The 24,272-nt window shown below is 39.4% G+C and overlaps 1 protein-coding gene across 3 annotated transcripts in view; it reads left to right on the top strand.

The window, feature by feature from the left end:
- Window positions 1–24,272, top strand: part of LOC149197887 (uncharacterized) — a 408,075-nt gene that overhangs the window by 17,775 nt on the left and 366,028 nt on the right. For all 3 annotated transcript variants that reach the window (XM_089406020.1, XM_089406021.1, XM_089406019.1), the window contains exon 2: window positions 8,084–8,388. In XM_089406020.1, the coding sequence (XP_089262146.1) occupies window positions 8,084–8,388 (305 nt within the window). The remainder of the gene's footprint in view (window positions 1–8,083; window positions 8,389–24,272) is intronic.

Here is a 24,272-nt window from a genome sequence, read left to right as displayed (position 1 = left end):
TCTAAAAGATATAGAATTTATGTGGCTGGTCAAAAGGAAGTTGAGATAAGTCATGATGTCACCTTCGACGAAGATATGGGGGCCTTACAAGAGATTGGGATGTGTTCAACGCTACCATTCTCAAGAGTCAATAATGACAGGATTCTGGGATTTGATGAACTATTGGCCAGATGCACTTAAGAAGAAATAAGGATGATGGAAAGAGACAAGCCCCCCAATGGAAACAATCCTACTGCCTTCTTCGCTCATTCTAAGAAGGAACAATGTCGGTCCAAGGAATCAAGGACAAGGGTTCAATTCGAGATTCAAAAAAGGAAGAAAAGGAAGGTGCTTCATTTGTAATAGGTTTGGCCACTTCGCTAGAGAGTGTCCTCACAAGAAGGATATTCCAAGAGATGATGACAATAACAACAACAAATTCAAGGGAAATGGCAACCAAAGGAACAACAAGTCCAATAACAAAGGAAAGAGGAATGCTCCTGCTGCTCGAAATGGAGGTGGTTGTCCTCCCAAGAAGTCGAGAAACTCCAAGTATGATGAAGTTAATGTTGTAAAGCAAAAATAATTTTATCTTATTTCTGCTCTCTCCATTGCCTTTGCTCTGGATACATTGGACCATTGGTTGATTGATAGTGGTGCCTCAAGGCACTTCACTGGGTACAAAGAAACTCTCTCAAACTTGGTTGAAAATAAGACAAATATGGAGACTGTACTTGGGGATAATGCCACTTATCCCGTGAAAGGAATTGGGACCGTTACTCTTCACTTAAATCAAGGTCAAACCCTTCACCTACAAGAGGTGCTATATGTACTTGACATGAAAAAGAACTTGGTTTCTATTTCTGCGATGGAAGATAAAGGTTTTAAGGTGACATTCGTTGATGGGAAGGTTCGTCTTTGGCAAAGGAATCCAAGAGATGCATTCACTCTAGGCTTCAAGGTTGAAGGTGTTTATCAGGTTAGAGGAAGTTTGTTGGGAGAAATGACTTGTGATACTTCTCTTCAATCCGCATTATGACACTAGAGATTTGCTCACCTTCATTTCAAAGGCTTACCCGATGTAAGGAAGATGGTCATAGGGATGCCTGAATTCAAATAAAATCATGAAGGTGTTTGTCAGGGATGTGAAGCTGGAAAACATACAAGGGGATCATTCCTCTCAAGTGAGACTCAAACCATTGATATTCTTTAATTGGTCCTTTCTGATCTATCAAGTATGTTGCCCGTGACATCTTTGGGTGGATATTTGTATTATGCTATTTTTGTGGATGACTTCTCTTGCAAGACATGGATCTTTTTCTTAAAGAAGAAGGATGAAGTATTCAAATGGTTTTGCTCTTTCAAAGCCTTGGTCGAGAATCAAATAGGGAAGAAGATCAAAATTCTAAGGACTGGTAATGGGCCCGAATGTGAGTCAAATGAATTCAAAGACTATTGTAGAGACACTGGCATTAAGAGGGAGACTACAACTGCTTATACTCTTGAACAAAATGGTGTTACCGAAAGGAAGAATCGTACTATCATAGAAGCTACCCGGGCTATGCTTCATGATCAAGGTCTTCCGAAGTTATTATGGGGAGAAGCTGCCAACACCGATGTGTGTGTCCAAAACCGATGCCCACATCAAGCTTTGGACTTCAAGGCACCCGAAGAAGTATTCATCGGTAAGAAACTTGTTGTTTCTCATTTTAGAATTTTTGGCTATCCTGTATACTTTCATGTACCGAAAGAGAAAAGAAATATACTAGATGCCTCTGGGAAGAAAGGAACATTTGTGGGCTACAATGAAACTTCAAAGGCATATAAAATCTATGTGCTTGGTCAAAGGGAAGTGGAATTAAGTCATGATGTCACTTTCGATGAAGATTTTGCTCCTAGAAAAATTTGAGATCTTCCTATTCCTAGGAAGGCCAATGATGATGCTGATGCAGAAAAGCAGGATGAACCTCTGTTCGATGAACCGATGCCTGATGTTGAAGGTCCGATGGATCCCATTGATCCACCTCCTAGTGAGCCCTCTACTTCAAGGAAAAGGCCTTTATGGCTCAAAGATACTCTTGAAGATGCTGAGAAACACATTGCACCAAGGGGGACATTTCATGAAATCAAGAAGCCAAATAGGTACCAAGGGTACTTAGCTGCCATCTGTACCGTTGTACAATTTGAGCCTTGTACATTCGAAGAAACCGTGAAGCAACATGAATGATGTCTGGGATGTGGTTCCTAGACCCAAGGATAAGTCTGTGGTCACTTCAAAATGGCTCTTAAAGATCAAACATGGAGCTGATGGGAGTGCTGATATATTCAAGGCCAGATTTGTAGCTTGAGGCTTCTCTCAAAAGGAAGGAGTATACTACGATGAGATATTTGCACCAGTTGCCCGATATACCACCATTCATTCGATCATAGCCCTTGCTGCCTCGTAAGGATGGAACCTTCACGAGATGGATGTCAAAACTGCCTTCTTGCATGGTTCGCTTAAGGAGGAAGTGTATGTGGAACAACTCGAGGGGTTCGAGGTTCAAGATCGTGAGACACATGTATGTGGAACAACCCAAGGGGTTCGAGGTTCAAGATCGTGAGACACATGTATGCAGGTTGAAGAAAGCCCTGTATGGTGAAGCAAGCCCCTAGGGCTTAGTTGAGAGGATTGATAGCTATCTTATGAAGCTGGGATGTACAAGAAGTGACACTGACCCGAACGTATACTTCAAGGTTGAAAAGGACAAACCTCTCATTTTGGTCCTCTATGTGGATAATCTCTTTCTTATAGGTGATGACCCTCTCATTCATCAATGCAAGAGGGAGTTGGCTTCCGAGTTCGAGATGAAGGACCTAGGACAGATGCATTCTTTCCTAGGGTTGGAAGTCTGGCAAAAGCCAGGTGAGATTTTCATTTCTCAAGGAAAATATATTGTGAAGCTACTTGAGAGATGTGGGATGGTAGACTGCAAGTCCGTGACTACTCTGATGGAACTCAACTTCCAGAAGCTATGTGGAAGTGCTGTTGGGTAGATTGGCGAGCCCTACTGAGTATCATCAACTTGTTGGGGCATTAATGTTCTTGGTCAACTCCTGTCCTGAGATATGCTTCGCTGTGAACACGTTGAGTCAATATATGGTCGAGCCTCATCATATTCATTGGATTGCTGCCAAGAATCTTTTGAGATATCTTCGAGGCACAATCCACTATGGACTAAGATACATTGTCGGGGATTTGAGATTACATGGATACACAGATGCTGATTGGGCTGGCTGTGAACACGTTGAGTCAATATATGGTCGAGCCTCATCACATTCATTGGATTGCTGCCAAGAATCTTTTGAGATATCTTTGAGGCACAATCCACTATGGACTAAGATACATTGTCGGGGATTTGAGATTACATGGATACACAGATGCTGATTGGGTTGGCAGTATGGAGGATTGTAAGAGCATGTATGAGTGGTTATTCTCCTTGGGATTTGCCTCTATATATTGGATGAGTAGGAAGCAAAAATCAGTTGCACTAAGCACCACCAAGGCTGAATACATTGCTTCGAGTATGGCCTGTTGTGAAGTAGTTTGGTTGAGGAAGCTCTTTAATGAGCTATTTGAGCATGTGCTAGATACCATCGCGATCTGCGACAACTAGTGGGATTCGCCTATCAAAGAATCCTGTGTTCCACGACCGCTCCAAGCACATTGATATCAAGTACCACTTTATTTGGGATATGGTACAACAGGGAGCAGTTAGGCTACAACACATCAGGACAGATGAGTGATTCACCTTCCCCTAGTGGTGCGTTGGATACAGGGTGAGTGGTTCACCTTCCCCTGTGATACCCCATTATGGTTGACATGTGTGTAGGGTGAGTGGTTCACCTTCCCTACGATTGATATATGCATAGGATGAGTGGTTCACCTTCTCCTGCTGATGCCTTGACACCCATCCTACCCATAGAGTTTGAGACTCATGGGAAGTACCTCTCATTTGGCCAATGAGTTGGGAAAAGATGGTTAGGGGCCATGCCACTATGAATGGACGCATCGTGTACTGTTGTACTCCTTATGACTAGGATGCATGGTGTTCAACAACTTGATTTGGGATCAAGGACTGAATTTAGTCAGTGGAGAGTGGTATGATACACTCTCAATCACTTCTTCTTCATTATTACTTCATGGTTCAACAGAGCAGGGTAGTGATGGCATGATGGTTCAGGATGACAGGTTGGCATGATGATGGATTGGTAGGTGCAATTCTCCCTAGTTGAGAGGGAGTGTTAAAATTGGCAACGAGGGCCAACTTCCACCTTAGGACAACTCATATGATGGAGATGATTATTGCATTGGATTCCTTTTTTGGGGAGGTACAATTTTGATATAAAGATCATCTCGTTTTGACAAGCAGAAATGGAATTTTGAATTTATTTTTCCTATGGACAAATTGTCAAGGTCGGCCTCAGTCAAATGTAGGCTCATGAAGCCCAATGGATGGGTCTCCTCACCCTCAATGAATTGTATAAATAAGAGTGACCCTTCTCTCATTTGGACATCATCACACATCACATCATCTCTCTCTTCTCTTGTTTGGTTTGTACCACTTGGAGGCAACCTCTCTCTTCTTCGCACATGTGGCAGGAGGCCAAGTTTTTCTGGGTCAAAATAGGCAAAAATTTCAGAGCTTCCTTCCAGCGTTGACCAATGGAGATTTGACAATCTTTGACTTCTGTTTTTGGGCCAGAATTCTGATTTCTCTAGGCCGCATTTATTGGCACATAAATTGAGGAGTTTGGGACAATTTGACCAGTGTTGACTTCAGGTTGACTTCAGATTTGACCGCAGAAAATTACAGCAGTGTTTCTTTCTCCTTTGACTGGGTTTGATTGAATTGTTTTGGGCAGACTTTGACTCTCTTGGAAGGCCGAATTGGACTGCTGATGGCCGAGCTGCTTGGAGGGCGTTTTGGGGCAGCTTTGATCGCTGTTGACTTTCTGTTTAGGGCTGCATTGACTGCTGATTTGGCAGATCTGTTTTGGGCTTCTACTTATGATATTTGTACTCTCTCTGTGCTGAACTATTGAAGAATAATAAGAAGATTTGATCAAAGGGTTTCCCCACATTGGGGTTTGTCCCTGGCATCTGCCACATCTTGTGCCCTCTTGTCTTGGCTTGTTTTCTGCATATGATTTTATGTTCTATCTGAATTTACTATCAATGTTTATAAGTTAAATGTGATTGCTACTGGATATAATTGGAAATTGTCACTGGGCTGCTAAAGGAACATTGAAGTAAATTGTGCTTAAGCATAGAACATACCATTGTTATCAGAAATTAACAAGTGGGTGGTTAGTTTGTGAAAATTCTATAGCAGTTAAACTGGTAATTATTCTCCTATCTTTTAAACGATTATTTGTCCCATCAAATTAATTTACTGCAAATATTGAATAAAAACACTCCTGCAATATTCACCAATTAATAAATCACAAGAATTGAGAAAACTACACGCATAAACTAGACACCAAGATTGTTGGACAATTGTCCCTGGAAAAACCCCAATGCGGGGAAAACTAGTTTTTCTTATGAGGGTTTTATTATTCTTCAACAAATCTACGATTGAAAATTATTACAACTGCTTGCTGTATACTGGTGAAGCTCCGATAAGCAAATTTTCTTCACTTCTATTGACAAAATTGAACCTCTGCAATTAAACTCGGCCTCTAATTGGCAATTCGCACTGAAAATGCGCAATGGCCTTCCTAGCAATTCACACTGCCTCTGGGAAAACAATCTTGCAAGATAAACTGCTGCCAACAACTTGCACTGCCTCCAACAATTCTCTCTAGCAACTGGCAGTCCCCAACAACTCGCACTGGTAAATTGACAACTCGCACTAGCTAATTCGGCCTCCCTTTGTAGAAATAATTCGACTTCCTTCTTTCTCTTAGAAACTGGAAAACACTGTGAAAAAATCTCTCTAGCAAATCTTCTCAATCACTGCTGAAACCCTCGCTATTGTCAAACCCTACGCTATGACTGCGCCTTTGCTCATTTGCTATGATATGCAAGATGCCCATCGACTTCCTTTTATAATCTCTCATTGAGAAATCAATGGCCAAGATCTAATCTTGTCGATGGCTAAGATCATCTTGGCTCCATCAAGTCACTTTTCTAGAAGTCACTAGAGAGAAATAGACTTGTCTTAATTAATATTGATTAACTATATTGTTTTCCTAAGTTAGACTTAGGAAAATAATTAAAAACTGGTTAATATTCTAATTAAGACATTTTCCCATAGAAAAATAAACCAGGCTTGGAGATAATTAATTCTCTTGTGCTCTTAGCCTCATGGACACCTCCTGAGACTAGAACACCTGTCCGAAATACAAAATCTAACGTAGTTGTCATTGGCTTTGGATTGAAATTGATCATCACATTGCACAGGGAGACAAGTTTGCCAACCTTGCTATTTTTAGGAGACCAAGATGGAGGAGCACTTCATTTTCCATTGTTCCACCTTCTACAAGAGACCTAGAATTCCCTGCCCTCCTTTTGGTATCCAAATTAGAGACACCAGGGAGGCTTTCAGACTAAGATGCCGCAGACTCTAGCCACCACCGCCCAGACTAGATACCTATTGGACGATCACATCTTTCTTCTTGGTGCTCCTATCAGAGGCACCAAGAGGTAGATAGACAACAATACCATATCAGTCATTATATTTGTGAGATCCCAAGAGGTCATCCATGTTCCATTAGCGATACCTTTATGGAGATGTTGTCTCATATCCCTGGATGGTGCTCATGGCACCAAACAATGACTTCATATCTCTATAGCTAAGTACATCATCCAAATAACAAGACATTCCCTAAACCATCTATTCCATGTTGTTCAATAAGCCATTTATCAAGAGCTTTTTCTCTACGGTCTTGAATGTTAGGATAGATGTAGATGTTGGGAGATCTGACTCAGGGGAGGGAAGCTTTCCCTCCTGCTCCTCATCTGCAGAAGATAGCAATGGGGGCCATTGAGGTTCCGTCCTGTGTACCTCCATGCAACACATCCTCCACAGGGGTTTAGGTGTTCGCAGCAGTACTTGCATGTATTTATGATACAATTTTGTTTACTGCTTCTTGATCTAGACTAGTATCTTATGTAGTATAAATTAGATTTGCTTTGAGTATGCATGCTTTTATGACATTTACACCCCGGCTTTGTATTCAACACTCGTGTAGTTAGCAACCCCATTGACCTCTTTGTGGTCAACTATAGATTTTATGTAGTGTAGATTAGATTTGCTTTGATTATGCGTTTATGACCTTTACATAGTGGCACACACAAGATTGTAAGTTTTGTTTTGAGGATAGTTATTTAAGCTGTCAAGATATTTCTTAATACACATCTATAATCCTACATTAACGAAATCCTTTTATTCATATTCAACACTGATGTACTTAGCAGTCCCATTGAACTCTTTGTGGTCATTTATTGGACATTAATAAAATCTATCTTGAAATCCTTTTAGTTAAAAGTCTGAACTATCACAAAATTTACCCTTGTAAAATTGGGCAATTTCAGTACTCTTGGTTTATGAACAAGGCAGAAAGAATTGTTTATATCCCAGTATTATTGGGCACATGCAAGAATACAAGTTTTTTTTGAGCATATTTACCTATACTGTCTAGCTATTTCTTAATAACTGAATATAATTTTACAGACTATTTTATGAATGACTTGTACAATGATGGACATTAATAGAGAAGTATACTTATAATTGATTCTCATGGCTATGCAAATTGGTAATTAGAAATTGCCCTTTGTCTTTGAATTTTCTTTGGTGTTTTTGGGGGCTTGTGTGAGTGCCTCATGATTTTTACACTAAAGTTCTGTCAGTTTTCTTCTCATGCAAAGCTGCACATATTCTTAAGGCTGTAGAATTTGGTAACTACAAATTGCTTTTGTCCATTATTTTTAATTTTTGTTTGGTTATGTGAGCAAGTCATGGTTTCTACACTAGAATTTTGTTCAGTTTTTTTCTCATGCAAATAATGTGCATATTGAATAAGGAATGCTATTTAGTATCTGATTCACATCTCTGTGCAGAATCTGATGGATGGGAGACTTGATCGAGCTGTACTACTTGCTCTTGCAGTGGGAATTGCTGCAGGCACTGCTGCTACTATTACTTCAATAGGTTTTCCGTATGCTTTTGGTGCTTTCTATACTGCACTTCAAGTCAGAAGAAAAAAAGAACAGAGAGAACAAAGGCATCGTCTCAAATCAGAAAAGATGAAAAAGACACCACACAAGCCAAAAGAATGTCAGATCTATAGAGAGATACTTCAGCGGGCACTGACAAAATGGAAGGATATTGATGTTTCACTTGACAGTTTTCCCTATTTTCTTTCGTAAGTATAATGGTCTTTTTTTCTTATCATTCTGAGGTTGAAATAATCAAATGGATCCTATTTAGATGGAATGACACAGGAATTTATTTCAATTATCTCTATGATTTCCATGGACAAGTAGAATCTGCTAATTTCATGTTTTTCACTTTATTTAAAATACTTTTTACTTGGGAGTGTGGTTGAGTCTAATTTGGCTCCAGCATAGTAATGTTTGTCCTTTTGATTGTTTGTTGTGAAGTATAAATACAAATAATGAGAATTGAGATGCATTATCTTTTGCTATGAAATAACAAACCTGTCAAGAGATAGGGAGTAAGACAGCTCTAAGAAACAGGTCTGGAGTCTGGACGCTTAGAGAATGGATAGAAACTGATCTGAAATGGATCACTGTATAATTTGTCATCCTTCTTGGTACCTCCTGGGGTCAATTTAGAGTTGTGGACTTATAATGATCATTCACAATGGGTTCCCATTACTCACACATGGAGCTATTCATGTGTGGGCTTTCAGGAATATTTGAGAGGGTCCTGTTACCACTCAAACTAGCAAGGGACCTAAAGGGGATCCCTAAAGGGCAAATGCTAGACCAAGGGCGACAAATGGAGACATAGGTCAGCTAAGGGGATTTTCACTGATGAGACCATTATGGAGTCACCAATGAAAGATATAGTCATGAATGGATGTGTTGTGACCCAAATGATTCCTTTCAAGAGGTTGAAGGATAGAGCTTTCTTGCTTTCTAAGCAAGGTACCTAAGGGATATGATTTGTGAAAGAGTTTCCCAATCCCTAAATCCTTATTGAAAAGGGTTCTTGAAGAATGGCTACGGGACCAAGGACCCAGTCTAGGATAGGAGGAAAGAATATGGCAACCAATGATGAGACAAGGAAAGGATAGAATTTTCACTTAAAGGTGTTGAATTGATCCTATGAGGCACTAGGATGCTAGGGCAAAGTTTGATCTAGGAGCTAGGGCTTTACATTTCTCACAACTCCACCGTCGGAATGGCCTCAAATTTGGATGAGGTCTTGAGGAGACACCAATGCAGGAGAGGCTAAGAGATTGCACTTTTTGGAGGGATAGTTTGCTGTGAAAATGAAGCCCTAGGTGACACAATTTGGCTAGACCTAGGAAAAGGTGAAAAGGGTATGGTTTTAGGTGACCACCTCTTGGTAGATCAGTGCCTTAGTCTTGGGAGAATGGTGTCTATGGTGAATATGAGTGAGGACCTTTAATTCCCAGTCAAGGAGGCCTGAGGACTACTTCGCTAGCCTTCTAGGTCAAAGAGAAGCAATTTTGCAGCTTTTATACTTCGATGTGCAAAAGATGATGGCTTATCAAGATAAATTTGTTGATAGAATTTACCCCTAGGAGATTTCATTCACATTACATGGCCCATACATTGAGAGATGCCATATAGAAACAAAATTCCACAATTTAAGCAGTAAATGCATGCAACAATTAGCCCTAGAAGTAGCGAAAATACCAGTACAATGTATATGACAAAGTAAAACAAGAATAACATTAGAAGCATGTACTTACATGTAATAGAGTATATCCAACCATCCACAATTTGACAATAGAGAAGCTCCAAGACAAGATAAACCAATTCCACACATTAAAATTCATCCATAAAGCTCCAATTCATGCTCCAAGAAAAAGTGCATGTTGAAATACTGAGGGGGGTGAATCAATATTTCTTTCAATTGTTGTAATTAATGCCATTTAGGATCCTTCACAATTACAATAAGAAAATAAATAATAGGAATTTTATTAGGAACAAATGAGGACACCAAGCCTCTTTTTACAATAGTTTGAGTACAATAATGTTGAGGGCACCAACCCTTCAATTCACCAGGCTCCAACCTGTTGCCAAGCTCCAACTTGGGCTTTTTGAGGCTCCAACCACTAGGGCTCCAACCCTATCTTCATCAAGGCCCCAACCTTATATTTAAGAGGCTCCAACCCTTCAAATTTTAACAAATAGAATGTATGAATGACTTACTTTAATAGTTGAACAACTGCTCCATGTAGGAATTTACAGGGTAAGTTTCTCAGACAGAACACCAAAGGACACTGCTCACAAATAGATCACATATCAATACACCAATATTCTTGACGTGGTTAAAACCCTCAAAGAAGGAAATAGTGCACGACCTGAGCCAATGCGACTACTTCAGGCAATTTATTAATAAAAGAAAGAAATTTACATAAGCTTCTCTCATGAACGGTCACATTACAAATGACCATCCATGCTTTTTAAATAGAGATCATGGACCAATCAGGTGTTAAGCCACGGATCAAGTGTCGGTAATACCGAGGAGAGAATGAATCGTCGGATCACTTCATGTCTAGAACATATCGTGACCGTCAGATTGTAAGTTACAAAAGTACATAGTAAAGAAACACACTTTACCTAACTCTACACTAGACCAAGTTAAACTTAACTATTTCCTATGTGTCAGAATACCCTAACACTCCATAAAACACCACCAGACTTCCACCTTGTTCACTATCCAAGATCTTCAAGCTCTTCACTTGTTCAAACCTTAAAGTTCATCACTGTTCTAGGTTCAAGGTTCTTCACTGCTCAAATCTCCATACACCTCCAATGTTCTTCACTGTTCACTGTTTATCAATGTTCACTATTCATCACAAGTCTGCAATCCGAGTTACTTAAGTACTTCTCCACAACCAGGTCAACACTTCTTCAACAAATCCGACATGAGGTGGTCCAAGCTTGTAAACAATGCTTGTGACAGTACACAGATCTGTGGTTAAGGCAACTGTCCAAGCACTAGACTGAGGTACCAATATCCAACAAGTGTTAACATAGAACTAAACAATGGTCCGAGGTAAGGTAGAGTCCGACCCTCCTTATTTCTCCACAGGTCAGCTGTCTAAGCTTACTGATGTAACTGCACTTGTGTCATAGGTTCGAGGTGTAAGTTTCTTCCACAGTCCGAGCCTGAGGCACCTGTCACAAATCCTTATCCAAGTTCAGTCCACAACTGGTCAACAATCCGAATTCAGTAATCCGAGTTTGATGTCACAAGTAGCAACAGGTCACTGTAATCATAGGTCCGATGTCTATGATTGAAGGTATGTGGTCAGAGGCATATGACCACAAGTCTGAGCAACAATGCTTAGGTAGCTGTACGAGCTGTTCTTATCCACAAATCCGAGCTACTAAGGTCTTCACATCAATCTTTCAATGAGTCTCCAACACTGGTCACCAATCCGAGTTAAGTGTATCACAGGTAAGGTTCTGAGGTCTTCACTTCTTTAAGTCCGAGGTCTTCAAGATGACCTAATCACAGATTTAACCCAAACATTTAAGCTTTTTAAGGCTTCCTCGGCCTCCTTAGTTCATGAGTTGTGAACTCTTCTCGCTGTTCTATATTCATGTGATGATCTTCAAGTTTTTCCCTTCAACGAATAGACGTGTTTGTTGGGTGTGGCGCTGACTTGTGCATAGGTAGGCTTAGGTCGGCTAGCATAAATAATATAATATTTCATCTTAAAAAATCATTTTCTCTCAAACTAAGAGGAATTAGAGGATGAGTAAGGGCTTGTTGGAAAGGGAAAATTATCCTCTACAAGCTGGTGAAAGAGTCATTTTAAAATGATGTCTCAAATGTCAACAAAAATATTTTTCTTTATGACAGTCCAAGAATTGTAGTACAGACCTTGGGGTTTAGGATTCTTCATGCATTAAGTCATTAGAGCAAGGTGTCATGAATCTAGGCATAAGGGAGGGCTTCTTCATTAGGGCTCCAAGTGTGACCTTCAACAATCATTATTAGGGCTTCTTAATGTTCATTTTGACATCAATGATAATTTTGATCAACAGTGTGAAATTCTCAAGAGAGAGAATAGATCCAATCCAAAGTGATGATGAGATAATGAACTCATCTCGCTTGTATTTATACACTATTGAGGAGTTCAAATTAACCTCCTTAGCCTACATAAGCCTCAAAAATAAAATAATGTTCTAATAATTAAACATTTGGGGACAAACCCACCAAACGAGCTCACAAATGAAAGAATAAGCCCTTCAAGAGGTCAAATAATAATCTATGTATGTCGTAGGGCCCTTTAGGTGGCCTAATGAGGTCCATGGGTGCCATAATGAAAAGGACCCTCAAAAAGTGATGGATAACCTATGGTGCTCCCAATGGGTGTGGGGGCACAGTAATAACCTCACGGGTCTCCAAATGGGTCGAAGATGCCTGTAGATCGTCTGCAAGGGCTCTGATGATGGTGTAGGGGATGCCACATCATCCTACAAGTCCTGGGTCAACTGCGAAGTGCATGGTACATCTTTGGGGCCGGCTAGGCAAAGTTAAACCAGGTGCATCATCCTCGTCCAATGGCAGTATCTCGAGCATCTCTGATCATCTTCGAGGATCCATGGAGTGCTGTCTACTGTTGTGGAGGCCCATGGCTCTCAACACACACCCTACATGTACCAATGTAGCCCTCTGGAGGATTAGGACCCTGTATAGGGAGACCAAACCCAAGATGGAGACCATCTGCAATCCTGCATAAGATCCAATGCGTCCCCTAGCCTTTTAGTACAAGAAGTCATTAGGGAAATCGAGTACATGAGCTTACCAACCATGGACCACAGGGGGGGACTTCATAATGGCCTGCTCTTCCATAATGGGCTTTGAGATGTGCCAATGTCTCCTAACTCCAAATGGGGTTAACCAAGTATCCTATTAGGTGGTTTCTTCTTCTAATGGGGATAATATGTTTAAGGTACATCTTTCAAAAGGTGGTGGCATGTGATAGATAGGTGAATGAAGTAGGGGATGAGAAGGGGCAACCCTGGGTCACATGCTGGGGTACAAGGGTAGCTAATAAGAGCGAAACCCACACTTGGGTTTATAATGTATAGGAGGGAGCAATCGTGGTACATGAGGTGCCCTGACCTTGATTTTTCCACTTTTTTTTATATGCCATTTGCCTTTTTATGATTTTTTCTATTAATTGCTCGGGGCTCAAGGGGTAAGAGCATGATGCATAAGATATAGCAGTGAATACCCCTTTTAAAGGTTGGGCTGTTCAATGCTTACCAGGGGTTGGGACAATCATGGGTTCCTATGTGATAATGGAGGCTCATAGAACATGTAGGAATCAGGGTGATGGCCATGATGATGGGGTAGAGCTTATGTATTGGCTTTTTCCCACGTGCTAAATGTGTTTGTCCCAACCATCTTTTGCATTTTGTTGTATATTTTTCTGTTGAATGTGGCCAAATATGCTTTTATCTTTCTTATTAGTTGCATCAACCTCCGGGTCATCATTCCAAGCCTGACCCAAGGTGTGGCAAGGGGAAGGGGTGAGCTAACCCTATGTGGACCCAATGGAGGAATGTGGACCCAGCTGGGAGAAATGATGAATGGGGTAGTAATGAGTGGAAACGGGGTAATATATGCGGATAAGGGAGTGGGACCACACAACCAAAATAAGGGTTTCCCGTGAAATACCATCCCTAAAGCCAAATGGTTAGTAAAAGAGATCCCACATGACTAGAATCCAAGGTTAATATGCAAAAGGGGTCTAGAGGACAAGAGCGCAGACCTAGCCCATTATTTCCGTTGAGTACCCCCATTAATCCATGCCTAGAAGTCTCCATGATAAGCAAACTACAATACTCAATTACCAAATGACAAGGCGTACCTTTAGGTTCGGGAGGCCCACCTTCAAACATAAAATCATGGCAGATGGGCGAGGGACAACATGGCGAGCTCAGGTGGTGGAGGAATGGCACAGTGAGGATCTAATTACATGAAATGGGCATTGTGTTAATTGGTTGACATAACTTGTAGAATTGCTAGTTGGAACGTTAAACATCTAATTGTCTCTCTCTTTCAATCAATCTTTCATTGAAGAATCATTGGCTTATTGTTCTAAGTAAAATAAATGCTCTTGTTGCCATTATTGCCATTATTATTTCATGGTTGGTATTCTCTATTTGACATATTGGTTAATTGTTCTTAAGAGCATCTATCTTGTTGAGTACTTGAGCAAATTGTCCATTGGTTACATTGATATATCTCGTAAGCACTATCGAAATTGGCACTTTACCTTGTGTTTAAGATTGTCTTTTAATTCTTTGTTAAGTACTATTGTCATAATATAATCATAACTAAGTACTTAAAGTCGTAAACAATTTTAACTCAAGATCACTCAAGCATCTTGCATTGCATTTTAGACCTAGATTTTCGTTAATCAACTTACCTGCAAGCCTAAGCTTAGTTGATAGAGAGATAGGCCCACTCTTCATCTTGTAGTTTGAGAAGGATAGACCCTCTCTATTGGTTAAAACGGTGACCTTGCAGTCGTCAGAGCCATAGTCTCTGCAGCGTCGGAGGCATTAGGTACGTTAGAATTCAAGGAGAGATATCATTAACCAAGCCTTTGTTTGCTTCACTTTGACTTCTTTCTGCCACTTACTTTTGAGTCTAGCCTCAAAACATCTAGGGATTAAGGGATTTACTTAGCTAGGCATTTAATTAAAATAAACGAACATTCTTGCATTACACCTAGCTTATAGGATTGATCTAAAGCAAGTAGTTGACTCCATAAGGCATTGGTCTCACATATAAATCTAATCAAATCTTTCAAACCTGCTAAAATCAATCAAGTGGCCAGGCCATTCAATCTTGTGTCCTAGACTTGTTGGTTGCCAATGGGTCTTGCATTCTCTCATTTCATAGGGACTACCCCCCCCCATAACCTTTTGTTGGGGGGCTGCTAAAACGGAAAGGGCAGGGATAAGAGTGACAACCCCTGCCTTGATTCATTGTCGCAGTCCCTGTACAATTTGAGCGACAACATTTTTTGGCAACGTTGCCAGGGAGCAATTTTTTGATCCTGGTTCTCTCGACATCCTTTTCGTTACATCATTTTTGGATTTCTCATCCTTTTCATCAACCTGTCAAGCAACACATTTTTTGGCGCCATTGTTGACGATACGTTTATCTTGTTCTCGACGCTTCAACAACATTTCCTCTATCTTTCATCTTTCTCTCCATTTTTTCATTAGCTTGGCAAGCGGCACATTTTTTGGCGTCGTTGTCATCCTTTCCAATCTTATCATCCTTTCATCTTTCCTTCACAAATCCTCTCATCAATTTTTTTCCGCACCTTTAGCACCTGGGCATTTGGGTTAGTTTCTTGTTTGGGTGGCGACTCCACTTTTTCATCCATTCACAAACGCTTGCACTAGAAGAAATCATGGTAGCTTGGTCAACCTCACTCTCAGAACTTGGTTGAACAAATTACATTCTAGTAAGCATTCATTTTCTGGGACAGGAAGCCCTCCATGACATCCACTTGTTTCTCTCTTCTTGATTCTTGACTAACTTTTCGGTTTTTGCCTTTTGAATTTTGGAGTTAGATTCATGTTCAAGTGGCGACTTCACTTCTTTCATTTCTTTCAAAAATTTCTGCTAGAAGCTCGCTTCTTGTGGATTTCTTGTTTTTCTTGAAAAGGATCTCTCTCTTATGTCAATTGGCCCCTTTTCCATTTAAAGCAAGTCATCATGAATGACTTGTTTGCCCCTTGTCGTTTTACTAACATTCCTCAAGATATTTTAGAAAATGCCATTAATAAATTGCCTTCCTTCGCCGGTAATAATGCAATCGCTGCTAGAAATCATCTCATAAAGTTTACTCGTTGTATGGAAATGTTCTGTGATTCTCGACGTTATGAAGATGTCAAGATGCGGCTCTTTGTTCTTTCTTGCACACCAAGTTGTCAACTATAGAAGAAAAGCATGTTGAGGAGTTGAGCACCATAAAGGAAAATCATAAGAAAGAAATGAGCTCTATGCAAGACAGGGAAGTCAGTCTTCAGAATAGGTCATTAGCCATGGAAGAACAACATGCTGAGGAATTGAAGACCATGGAAATTAATCATTCTAATCAAATGACCACTATGCAAGACCAGTTGATGAACATGGAGGAAAACCATGCCAAGGAGATTAATGCTATGAAGGATGAAGATTCTAACCAAATGGGTGCCATGAGAAATGAAAAGGTCACTCTTAAAAATGAGCTGCAAATAATGGAAAAGACACAAGTCAAGGAGCTTCAACTTAGACCAAAGGATCTAGAAGGAAGCATAAGGGACTTCCAACAAATCACAACATGTCGGAAACAAAAGTAAAAGACGGAAAAGAAGAAGGAGGAGGTTTGATCCATCTGATGGTCAAGAGCAACTTGATATTCAGATAAGTCAAAGTCTTAGAATCTTCAGAATTCACCATGGCACATCGGAGAAGCAACCCACAAACCTACCTGAGAGTCGACAAATGCTCAGTATACACAAGGATGACCCCTGATGCCATTGGGCATTCTTTGTATAGTGTCTCTAGCTTTACTCCCTTTCATTTATGTCATTAGTTAGTTCTCTTTTTATATACTTATGTTATATGTCTTTACTTCCCAGTTTGTTAGAGTAGATTTTTCTATTCCAATAGATATTCTATATTTGCATGATGAATTTTATGAGCGGATATCTAGTTGATGGACTTCTTTTTTCTTGGATACAAGATTTTGGATTCTCACGTCACTTCGATGAAGCAACGTGTCCCCGTATAGAGCTAGATGTTGCACCCATTTTGTCACAAGTCCAAGGAAGTAGTTGTACAAAATCTTTCAAAGTTCAGGATCATCAATGAGCAAATTGTCATTGTAAACCCAATTTCTACAAATTGTAATGTAAATGATGCTAGTACGACCTTTTAATTATGTAACAACCTACGTAAGCCTATGATTTTGGTGACGAATTTCATCCGAGGAGGTTTTTTAACCTCACCACATTATGTGTGCTTTTAAATACGGATAATCGACAAAGTTTTTCCTCCAGTTTAAACTTAAAAGCTAGGTTGGAATTCATTGACGAGATCTTAGGTGAGTCTCAGTGTTATGTTGAGTCTTTGTAAAAGTGGTTTGGGAATAATTTAAGCTATTTGGCTAAATTATTTTATTACAAATCACTTTGTCTACTAGATCATATTGTGTCGTAGAATTGGGTAATTATTTTGAGGGTCTACATGTAAAGAAGTATTCCCGCTTTGAGGGTTGAATTTGTAATTATTTGATGTAAAAAATATTTTAGTGCATGGTCCCTCATACTTAGACACCATGGCTAAAATATTGAGGGTGGAAAAATAATTAATCCCCTCTTGTGTCAATTAATTAATTTTTCTAGCAAAATAAAATTAAATCCTAAGCTAGAAAATTAATTAATTTAGAATCAAAAAATTAATTTTAGAGAAATTAATTTCTCTAAGTGGAAAATGACCAAAAAAATTTGTGGGTCAAAAAGAAGTTAATTTTTGGAGGTCCCCCACTAAGGCAAAAATGGATATTTTAAGAAAAATTGAGCCCTTGGACCTTGGTGGTTAAGTCAAAGTCAAAATTTTGAGGAAATTAATCCAAAATATTTATTTTTGGATTAATAAAAAATGGTTTTTGAGAGAAATTCAAAAATTCCTCAAAATTAAATATTTTCGACGACAAAGATTAAAAGATAATCAAATATTTATCAACGGTCGAGATTATTTTGACAAGGATCAAGCCAACTAGCCATTATTTTCCACTTGGAGGATTTATCTATAAATTAGAAGCCATTTTGCTTCTCAAGTCATGATGATGACTCTGGTTCTAAACTGATGTAATTTTGTAACGCTGGTGTTAAGCCACTATTCTGCTAGGAACGTTTGAATATCATAATAAAAGACTTTGGGGTTCATTTCATGGTGTCTTTGTCTCATTGATCTATGGTACTTGTGGCTATGTGCTTTCCTATATTGTGCTGAATTTGTATATAAGCTTGTCATTTCATTTATTGGTGATAAGAGCATTCTATTCGTAGATTTTGGGTCTATCTTAGGTGATCTAATTCACCATATGTCTAACAAGTCTGCTTGAAGAAATATACGGAGATTTGTAGGTACACTAGCCCTTGGGCTCCAAGTTCACAGATTGTGGGCATGGGCTGACCTTGTTTGGGCTTCGAGAAATTTATATGATTTTCTTACTTCGCTAAACAGTGTGGTTAATACTTCTTTTGAAATACATTGAGCCATTGTCATTATTTAAAAAATTATTTTTTCAAACATATTTTATTTACAAAGCCTTGTATATTTCTAGATATCTTGTGAATATTTTGTAAAATATTTTTCTAACCCTTGTTTTGCAGCTATTTGGGTTTGGGGTTTTATTTTGAATTTTTTGTATATATTGGGGTTTGGGAAATTTTACTTTCATTTGTGCAAGTGAGATTCAAGCTATTCATGAAGAGTTGTTGGGGTTTTGAGTTAGATCTAGGCCCTTGATAGTAAGATCTAGTCTCCGTTGAATTTGCAAGGCCAACATTAAGCTAATTTGCAGTAATTTTGAAGATCTGAAGTGTGAATCCAGTTTTGTAGGGTTTTGAAGACTTTTAGGCCTTATAGGCTTAGCGTTGGCTTCTATCCCCTTGGTCGTGGCCTCTTTCCTCCCTCTTGGTAAGCCACTGGCCTAGACAGGCCCTCCTTGCCTTGCCATGGTTCATTTTATCCTTGGCGTCAGACTTCTAGGGCTGCCAAGCTCTAGCCGCAGGCCTGCCTAAGGCCTTAGCCTCCTCCGCTGCCCTCATTTCTCCTCCCTACCCTCCGCTGTAGGCCCTTAGGCCTCTCCTCTTGCCTGCCGTGGCCTCTCTCCCTCCTCGGTGTGCTTCCTCCTTCCTCCATTGCCCTCTTCTCCCTCTGCTGCAGGCCCGAGGCCTCTCCTTACCCTTGCGACAACCCCATCTCTCTAGGGTGTAGTCCCTAAGGGACTGTCCTCCCTCAGCCACAACCATTTTAGGGCTTGTGGAGGCCCTAGTGGCCTCATTGCCTTAGCCATAGCGCTAATAAGCCTTGTTGACCCGTCATCTGAGCCCTCTCCTTGCCATTTTTGCCTCATCTCAGTCATTGTTTGAGTTATTATTGCTTTTTTATAATTAATTCTTGGTGTTTTGCAGAGAGATTGGGCAAAATTTTGTGTGTGCAGGTGGCCACACCATTGGAGAAATTTTGGGCAAGAGGATTAGTCTCCACTAGGCGTAAGGCCTATTGGTTTGCCTTCTAAACCCTCACCTTCCTCACTATTCACTTACAATCATCTAAACATTTGGTAGCAGTGATATATAACTCATTTAAGTGGCAAAAAATCAACTCATAAGTTGCCTAACACATTGACAAATTGCTTTGTGCAAATTGGGCATTCATTGTTTAGCTTGTTTCGTGAAAATTTGATGACTGCCATAGTCTTTGGGATTGCATACTAAGGTTTGATCATAACAGTGTTTTTGGCGTCTAAAGGAACCTAACTCACTAAAATTTTGTGTTAGCAAATTGGTTTGACATTTGGGCTACCTCACTTTGCTTTTTGCACTCATGCATCTCATATCTTGCATCTAAAGTGCTCTAATCTAAATCAACTTACTGTTGTCATAAGAGAAATTATTGCTTATTGGATGTCAACTTAAGTATAAGTTACATAAGGGGTCTTGACATTTGTTAATATTCTATCATTGGAAAGTTTATTGGTGGCATTGAATTGAAATTGGTAAGTTGGTTATATCACTCAAAGAGAACTAACATTGTGTTTTCTTGTTAATCTCTAAAGTTTAAATTTGCACTTAGTTACTCACAGAAGAATATAATCCTAAGTCCTAATATCTTGTTGACTGGCAAATCTTGCTTAAGGAGTTGTTGGGTATTGGCACCTCTTGTTTTTACTTTGAGGATCTAATTACATGAAATGGACATTGTGATAATTGGTTGACATAACTTGGAGAATTGCTAGTTGGAATGTTAAACATCTAATTGTATCTCTCTCTCAATCAATCTTTCATTGAAGAATCATTGGTGTATTGTTCTAAGTAAAATAAATGCTCTTGTTGCCATTATTTTTTCACGTTTGATATTCTCTCTTTGTATCGGTTAATTGTTCTTACGAGCATCTATCTTGTTGAGTACTTGAGCAAATTTTCCATTGGTTACATTGATATATCTCGTAAGCACTATTGGAATTGGCACTTTACCTTGTGTTTAAGATTGTCTTTAATTCTTTTTTAAGTACTCTTGTCATAATATAATCATAATTAAGTACTTAAAGTCGTAAACAATCTTAACTCAAGATCACTCAAGCATCTTGCATTGCATTTTAAGCCTAGATTTGCATTAATCAACTTATCTCTAAGCCTAAGCTTGGTTGAGGGCCACTCTTCATCATATAGCTTGAGAAGGATAGATCCTCTCTAGCATTTGCATGGTACTTATCTCTCTAGCATCCTCAATTCTTGTTTCCTTAATCATCTGAGTTAATTCCTTAATTGGGTCATCCTCTACCTCCTTAATTTCTTTCCCTTTAGACTTGGCTAGACCTCTTTCGAAACCAGGAATTTCTGATTTACCAAAAGCTCTCTTATCTTTTTCTAATTCTTCCGCTGTAGCTTGGGCAACAGCGAAATTGGCCGGCTACTTCTTATCTCATAAGATGTGTCAATGCAAAATGCCTCAAGATATTGTTCCAATAATGTCTTATCATGTGGCTTGTAATCTTGAGTCATATCTTTAAGAATACCATTAAACTTTTGATTAAACTCTTCAACTCTCTCATTTTCCCTTTTCTTGATAGAGTTGAGCTCCTTTAATAGATATTTCCCCTCTCTTTTATCCCATATTTATTTGTGAATGCACTGAAGATAGCTTGCAAAGAATCAAAAGCATTATTGCGCTTGTCTAAAAACCATTGCAATGCATAATCTGCAAAAGAAAGGACAAAGGGCTTCATTCTAACATCCTTGTGATTGTATTGAGCTGCATGAGCATTTCTTAATATGAAGGTTGTGAACTTCTTAATGTGGGCATCCGCATCGATTGCATTATTCCTTCAAAAAAGCGGAATCTTGTCTATACTGACATCTGGAAGGTTGTGAGGATATCCTTGATTGTTGGTGAAGTTGCAAGGCCTGTAGAAATCCATGAGGTACTGATTGATAGGATCAGGGAAAAGCAAGTGGATGTCAAAGAGGGATTCCTGTCCAGGAAAGGATAAATGCTCACTAGAATATAATTTGTTTAATCTAGCTCTTAGAACCATTTCAAGATCAGGTGCGGGGTTAATAAAGCTACTAAGATTTCTTCTAGTATAAGCTCTTGTGAATGGATGAATCCAATGGAGTCGCCACCCAAACATGAAACTAACTTGAACTTCCAGGTGTTAAAGGTGCGGATAGACAATTGATGAAATGATTGGTGAGAGAATGAAGGATAGGATGATGAAGAGATGAAAAGATGAAGGTGTTGTTGAAGTGCCGAAAACAAGACAAAATTGTCCCCGACAACGGCACCAGAAAATGTTTTGGCGTTGCCGGCTAAAATGAATGATGAAAGATCACAAAATGATGTAAAAAGAAAGATCTCGTGAGAACTGGGAATAGAAAAATCTATCCCTGACAATGGCGCCAAAAAATGTTGTCACTCAAATTGTACAGGCCCGGTGCAGCAACGACTCAAAGCGGGGGTTGTCTCTCTAATCCTCGACCTCTCCGTTCTAGCTGTCTCCCAACAACAGGGTATGGGGGGTAGTCCCTATGGAATGTGAGAATGCGAAATTTGTTGGCAACCAACAAATCCGGGAGACACGATTGAATAGCCTAGCCACTTGGTTGATTTTAGAAAGTTAATAGATTAGATTGGATTTTAGTGAGGCCAGTGCCTTATGGAGTCAACTACTTGCTTTATATCGATTAAGTACCAAATACCTGGATGAACAATCGATGCTTAAGAGATGTTTAGCTATCCTATATGAAGTGCAAGTCCTACAATTTGGGTGAGATGCAAAGTCTTGGTTTATCTTAGTTAAATGCTTAAGTAGGTGAACCCCTTGATCCTTAGCTATATTGAGGCAGTCTCAAAAGTAAGTTGTAGAGAGCAGTCAAGGTGAAGCAAACAAAGGCTTGGTTAACGATACCTCCCCTTGAAATCTAACTACTTGGTGCCTCCAACAATGCGGAGATTGTGGCTCTGACGATTGCAAGGTCACCTTGTTAACCACTAGAGAGGGTCTATCCTTCGCAAGCTACAAGATGAAGGGTGTTCCTATCTTTCTATCAACCAAGCTTAGGCTTGGAGGTCAATTTATTAATGCAAGACTAGGCCTAGAATGCAAATGCAAGGTGATTGAGTGCTCTTGAGTTAAGATTGCTTATGATCTTGAGTACTTAGTTACAATTGATCTTTGGTTATGACAAAAGAGTACTTAATTGACGAATGAAGGACAATCTTAACCACAAGATAGAGTGCTCAATTTCAATAGTGCCCACAAGATGTATCAAATGTAACCAAGAGATAATTGCTCAAAACAAGATCAATGCTCTTTATAACAATTTGTCAATATTTCAAAGATAAAATTATCATCCACAATAGATATTCAATTTAACGATGAACAATAAATGACAATAATGGTTATAAGAAAGATTGGAGCACTTATCCACGATATTACTTGGAACAATTAGCCAAGGTTCCTTAGAGAATACAAGAATGAAAACAATTGATTAAGAGATTGGCACAATGATGATTAGAACAATTTGATCTCCAAAAGAAACACATGACTAAACATTAAGATGCCCAAGTCCAATATTCCCTGAATTACCAACTTAAGCAATATCAACCATTCAATAAGATATTCAAGTCTTGAGATTGATGAGTGAGTTAGTGCAAAATTATGATCTTTCAGATTATGGAACTCACAAGAAAGCAATGCTTTAGTATTCAACCACTTAACCAATTGTTTAAACACTTCGAAACTTCAATGTTTCCAATGCTACCAATCTTTTCCACAAGAGAGCATTAACCAATATCAAGAACCTTTATGTGACTTATGTTCAAATAACATCAAAGGAACAAGAATACAATATTATGACAGTGGTAGCGAATCTTATGCTAAATATGTCAAATCAACCCAACACTTATCTCTTTAGCTTGATAAAATGAGAGCACTTAAGATGCAAATAGTGAGAAATTATGAGTGCAAAATTGCAAATACATGCAAGAATGCAAAATGAGGCAGCCAAGGAAGAGCTAGAAGGCAGCCTTCTTTAACTACTTTGCCAACACAAAATTGTAAACAGTGATGCAAGGGAAGCAAGAGATAAATGTTTAATGAGTTTAGAACCTTTTTAGATGTCCCTGTTATGTATGATCATACCTTATTGTGTTTCTCTAAATAGTATGACAGTCATCAAAACTTATGAACTTATGCCAAATAATGATTAACCAATTGAAGCAAGTGACTTATCAATTAGTTTTATGCCACTTTTATGTATTTTTTACCATTGTAATCAAGGTGGCCAGAGGCTGCTAGTAAAACAGAGATGAAGATGAGAGTTTGAGGAGGCAAACCATAGACTTCTAGGCCTTGAAAACGGCTTGTTTGGTTGCCCAAAATTTCTCCAATGAGGTGACCTCCTGCACCTACAAATATTAGCCCAAAATCTCTTGAAAATCCCTACAACCAAAAAGTATTAGAGGCAAAAATCCAAATAATAACCCAAGCAGTGACACAAATGAGGCAAAGAAGGCTTGGATGGGGCAGCGATGAAGGCTAGAGGCTTTGTAGGTTTACACTAAAGCAAAGAAGGGGTTGCGGCGCCTAAAGTAGGCCTCTTAGAGGCTACTGCTAGGTTAGTTAGGGTTGCCGTGGAAGGGATAGAGAGGCCCTAAGGCCTATGGTAGAGGGAGAGGAGGCGACAACAAGGGGAAGGAGGCCGCGGAAGAGGGAGAAAGTGGAGCGAAGGAGGCATGCGCGAGGGTTTACAGGGGAGCCGAGGC

Source organism: Pinus tabuliformis, chromosome 2_2, assembly GCF_031772625.1.
Source record: "Pinus tabuliformis cultivar Carrire ecotype Pingquan chromosome 2_2, CPIR1, whole genome shotgun sequence".
Classification (NCBI taxonomy): Eukaryota; Viridiplantae; Streptophyta; class Pinopsida; order Pinales; family Pinaceae; genus Pinus; species Pinus tabuliformis.
The sequence above is the reverse complement of the archived record's forward strand: the minus strand, read 5'-3'. Positions and strand labels throughout refer to the sequence as shown.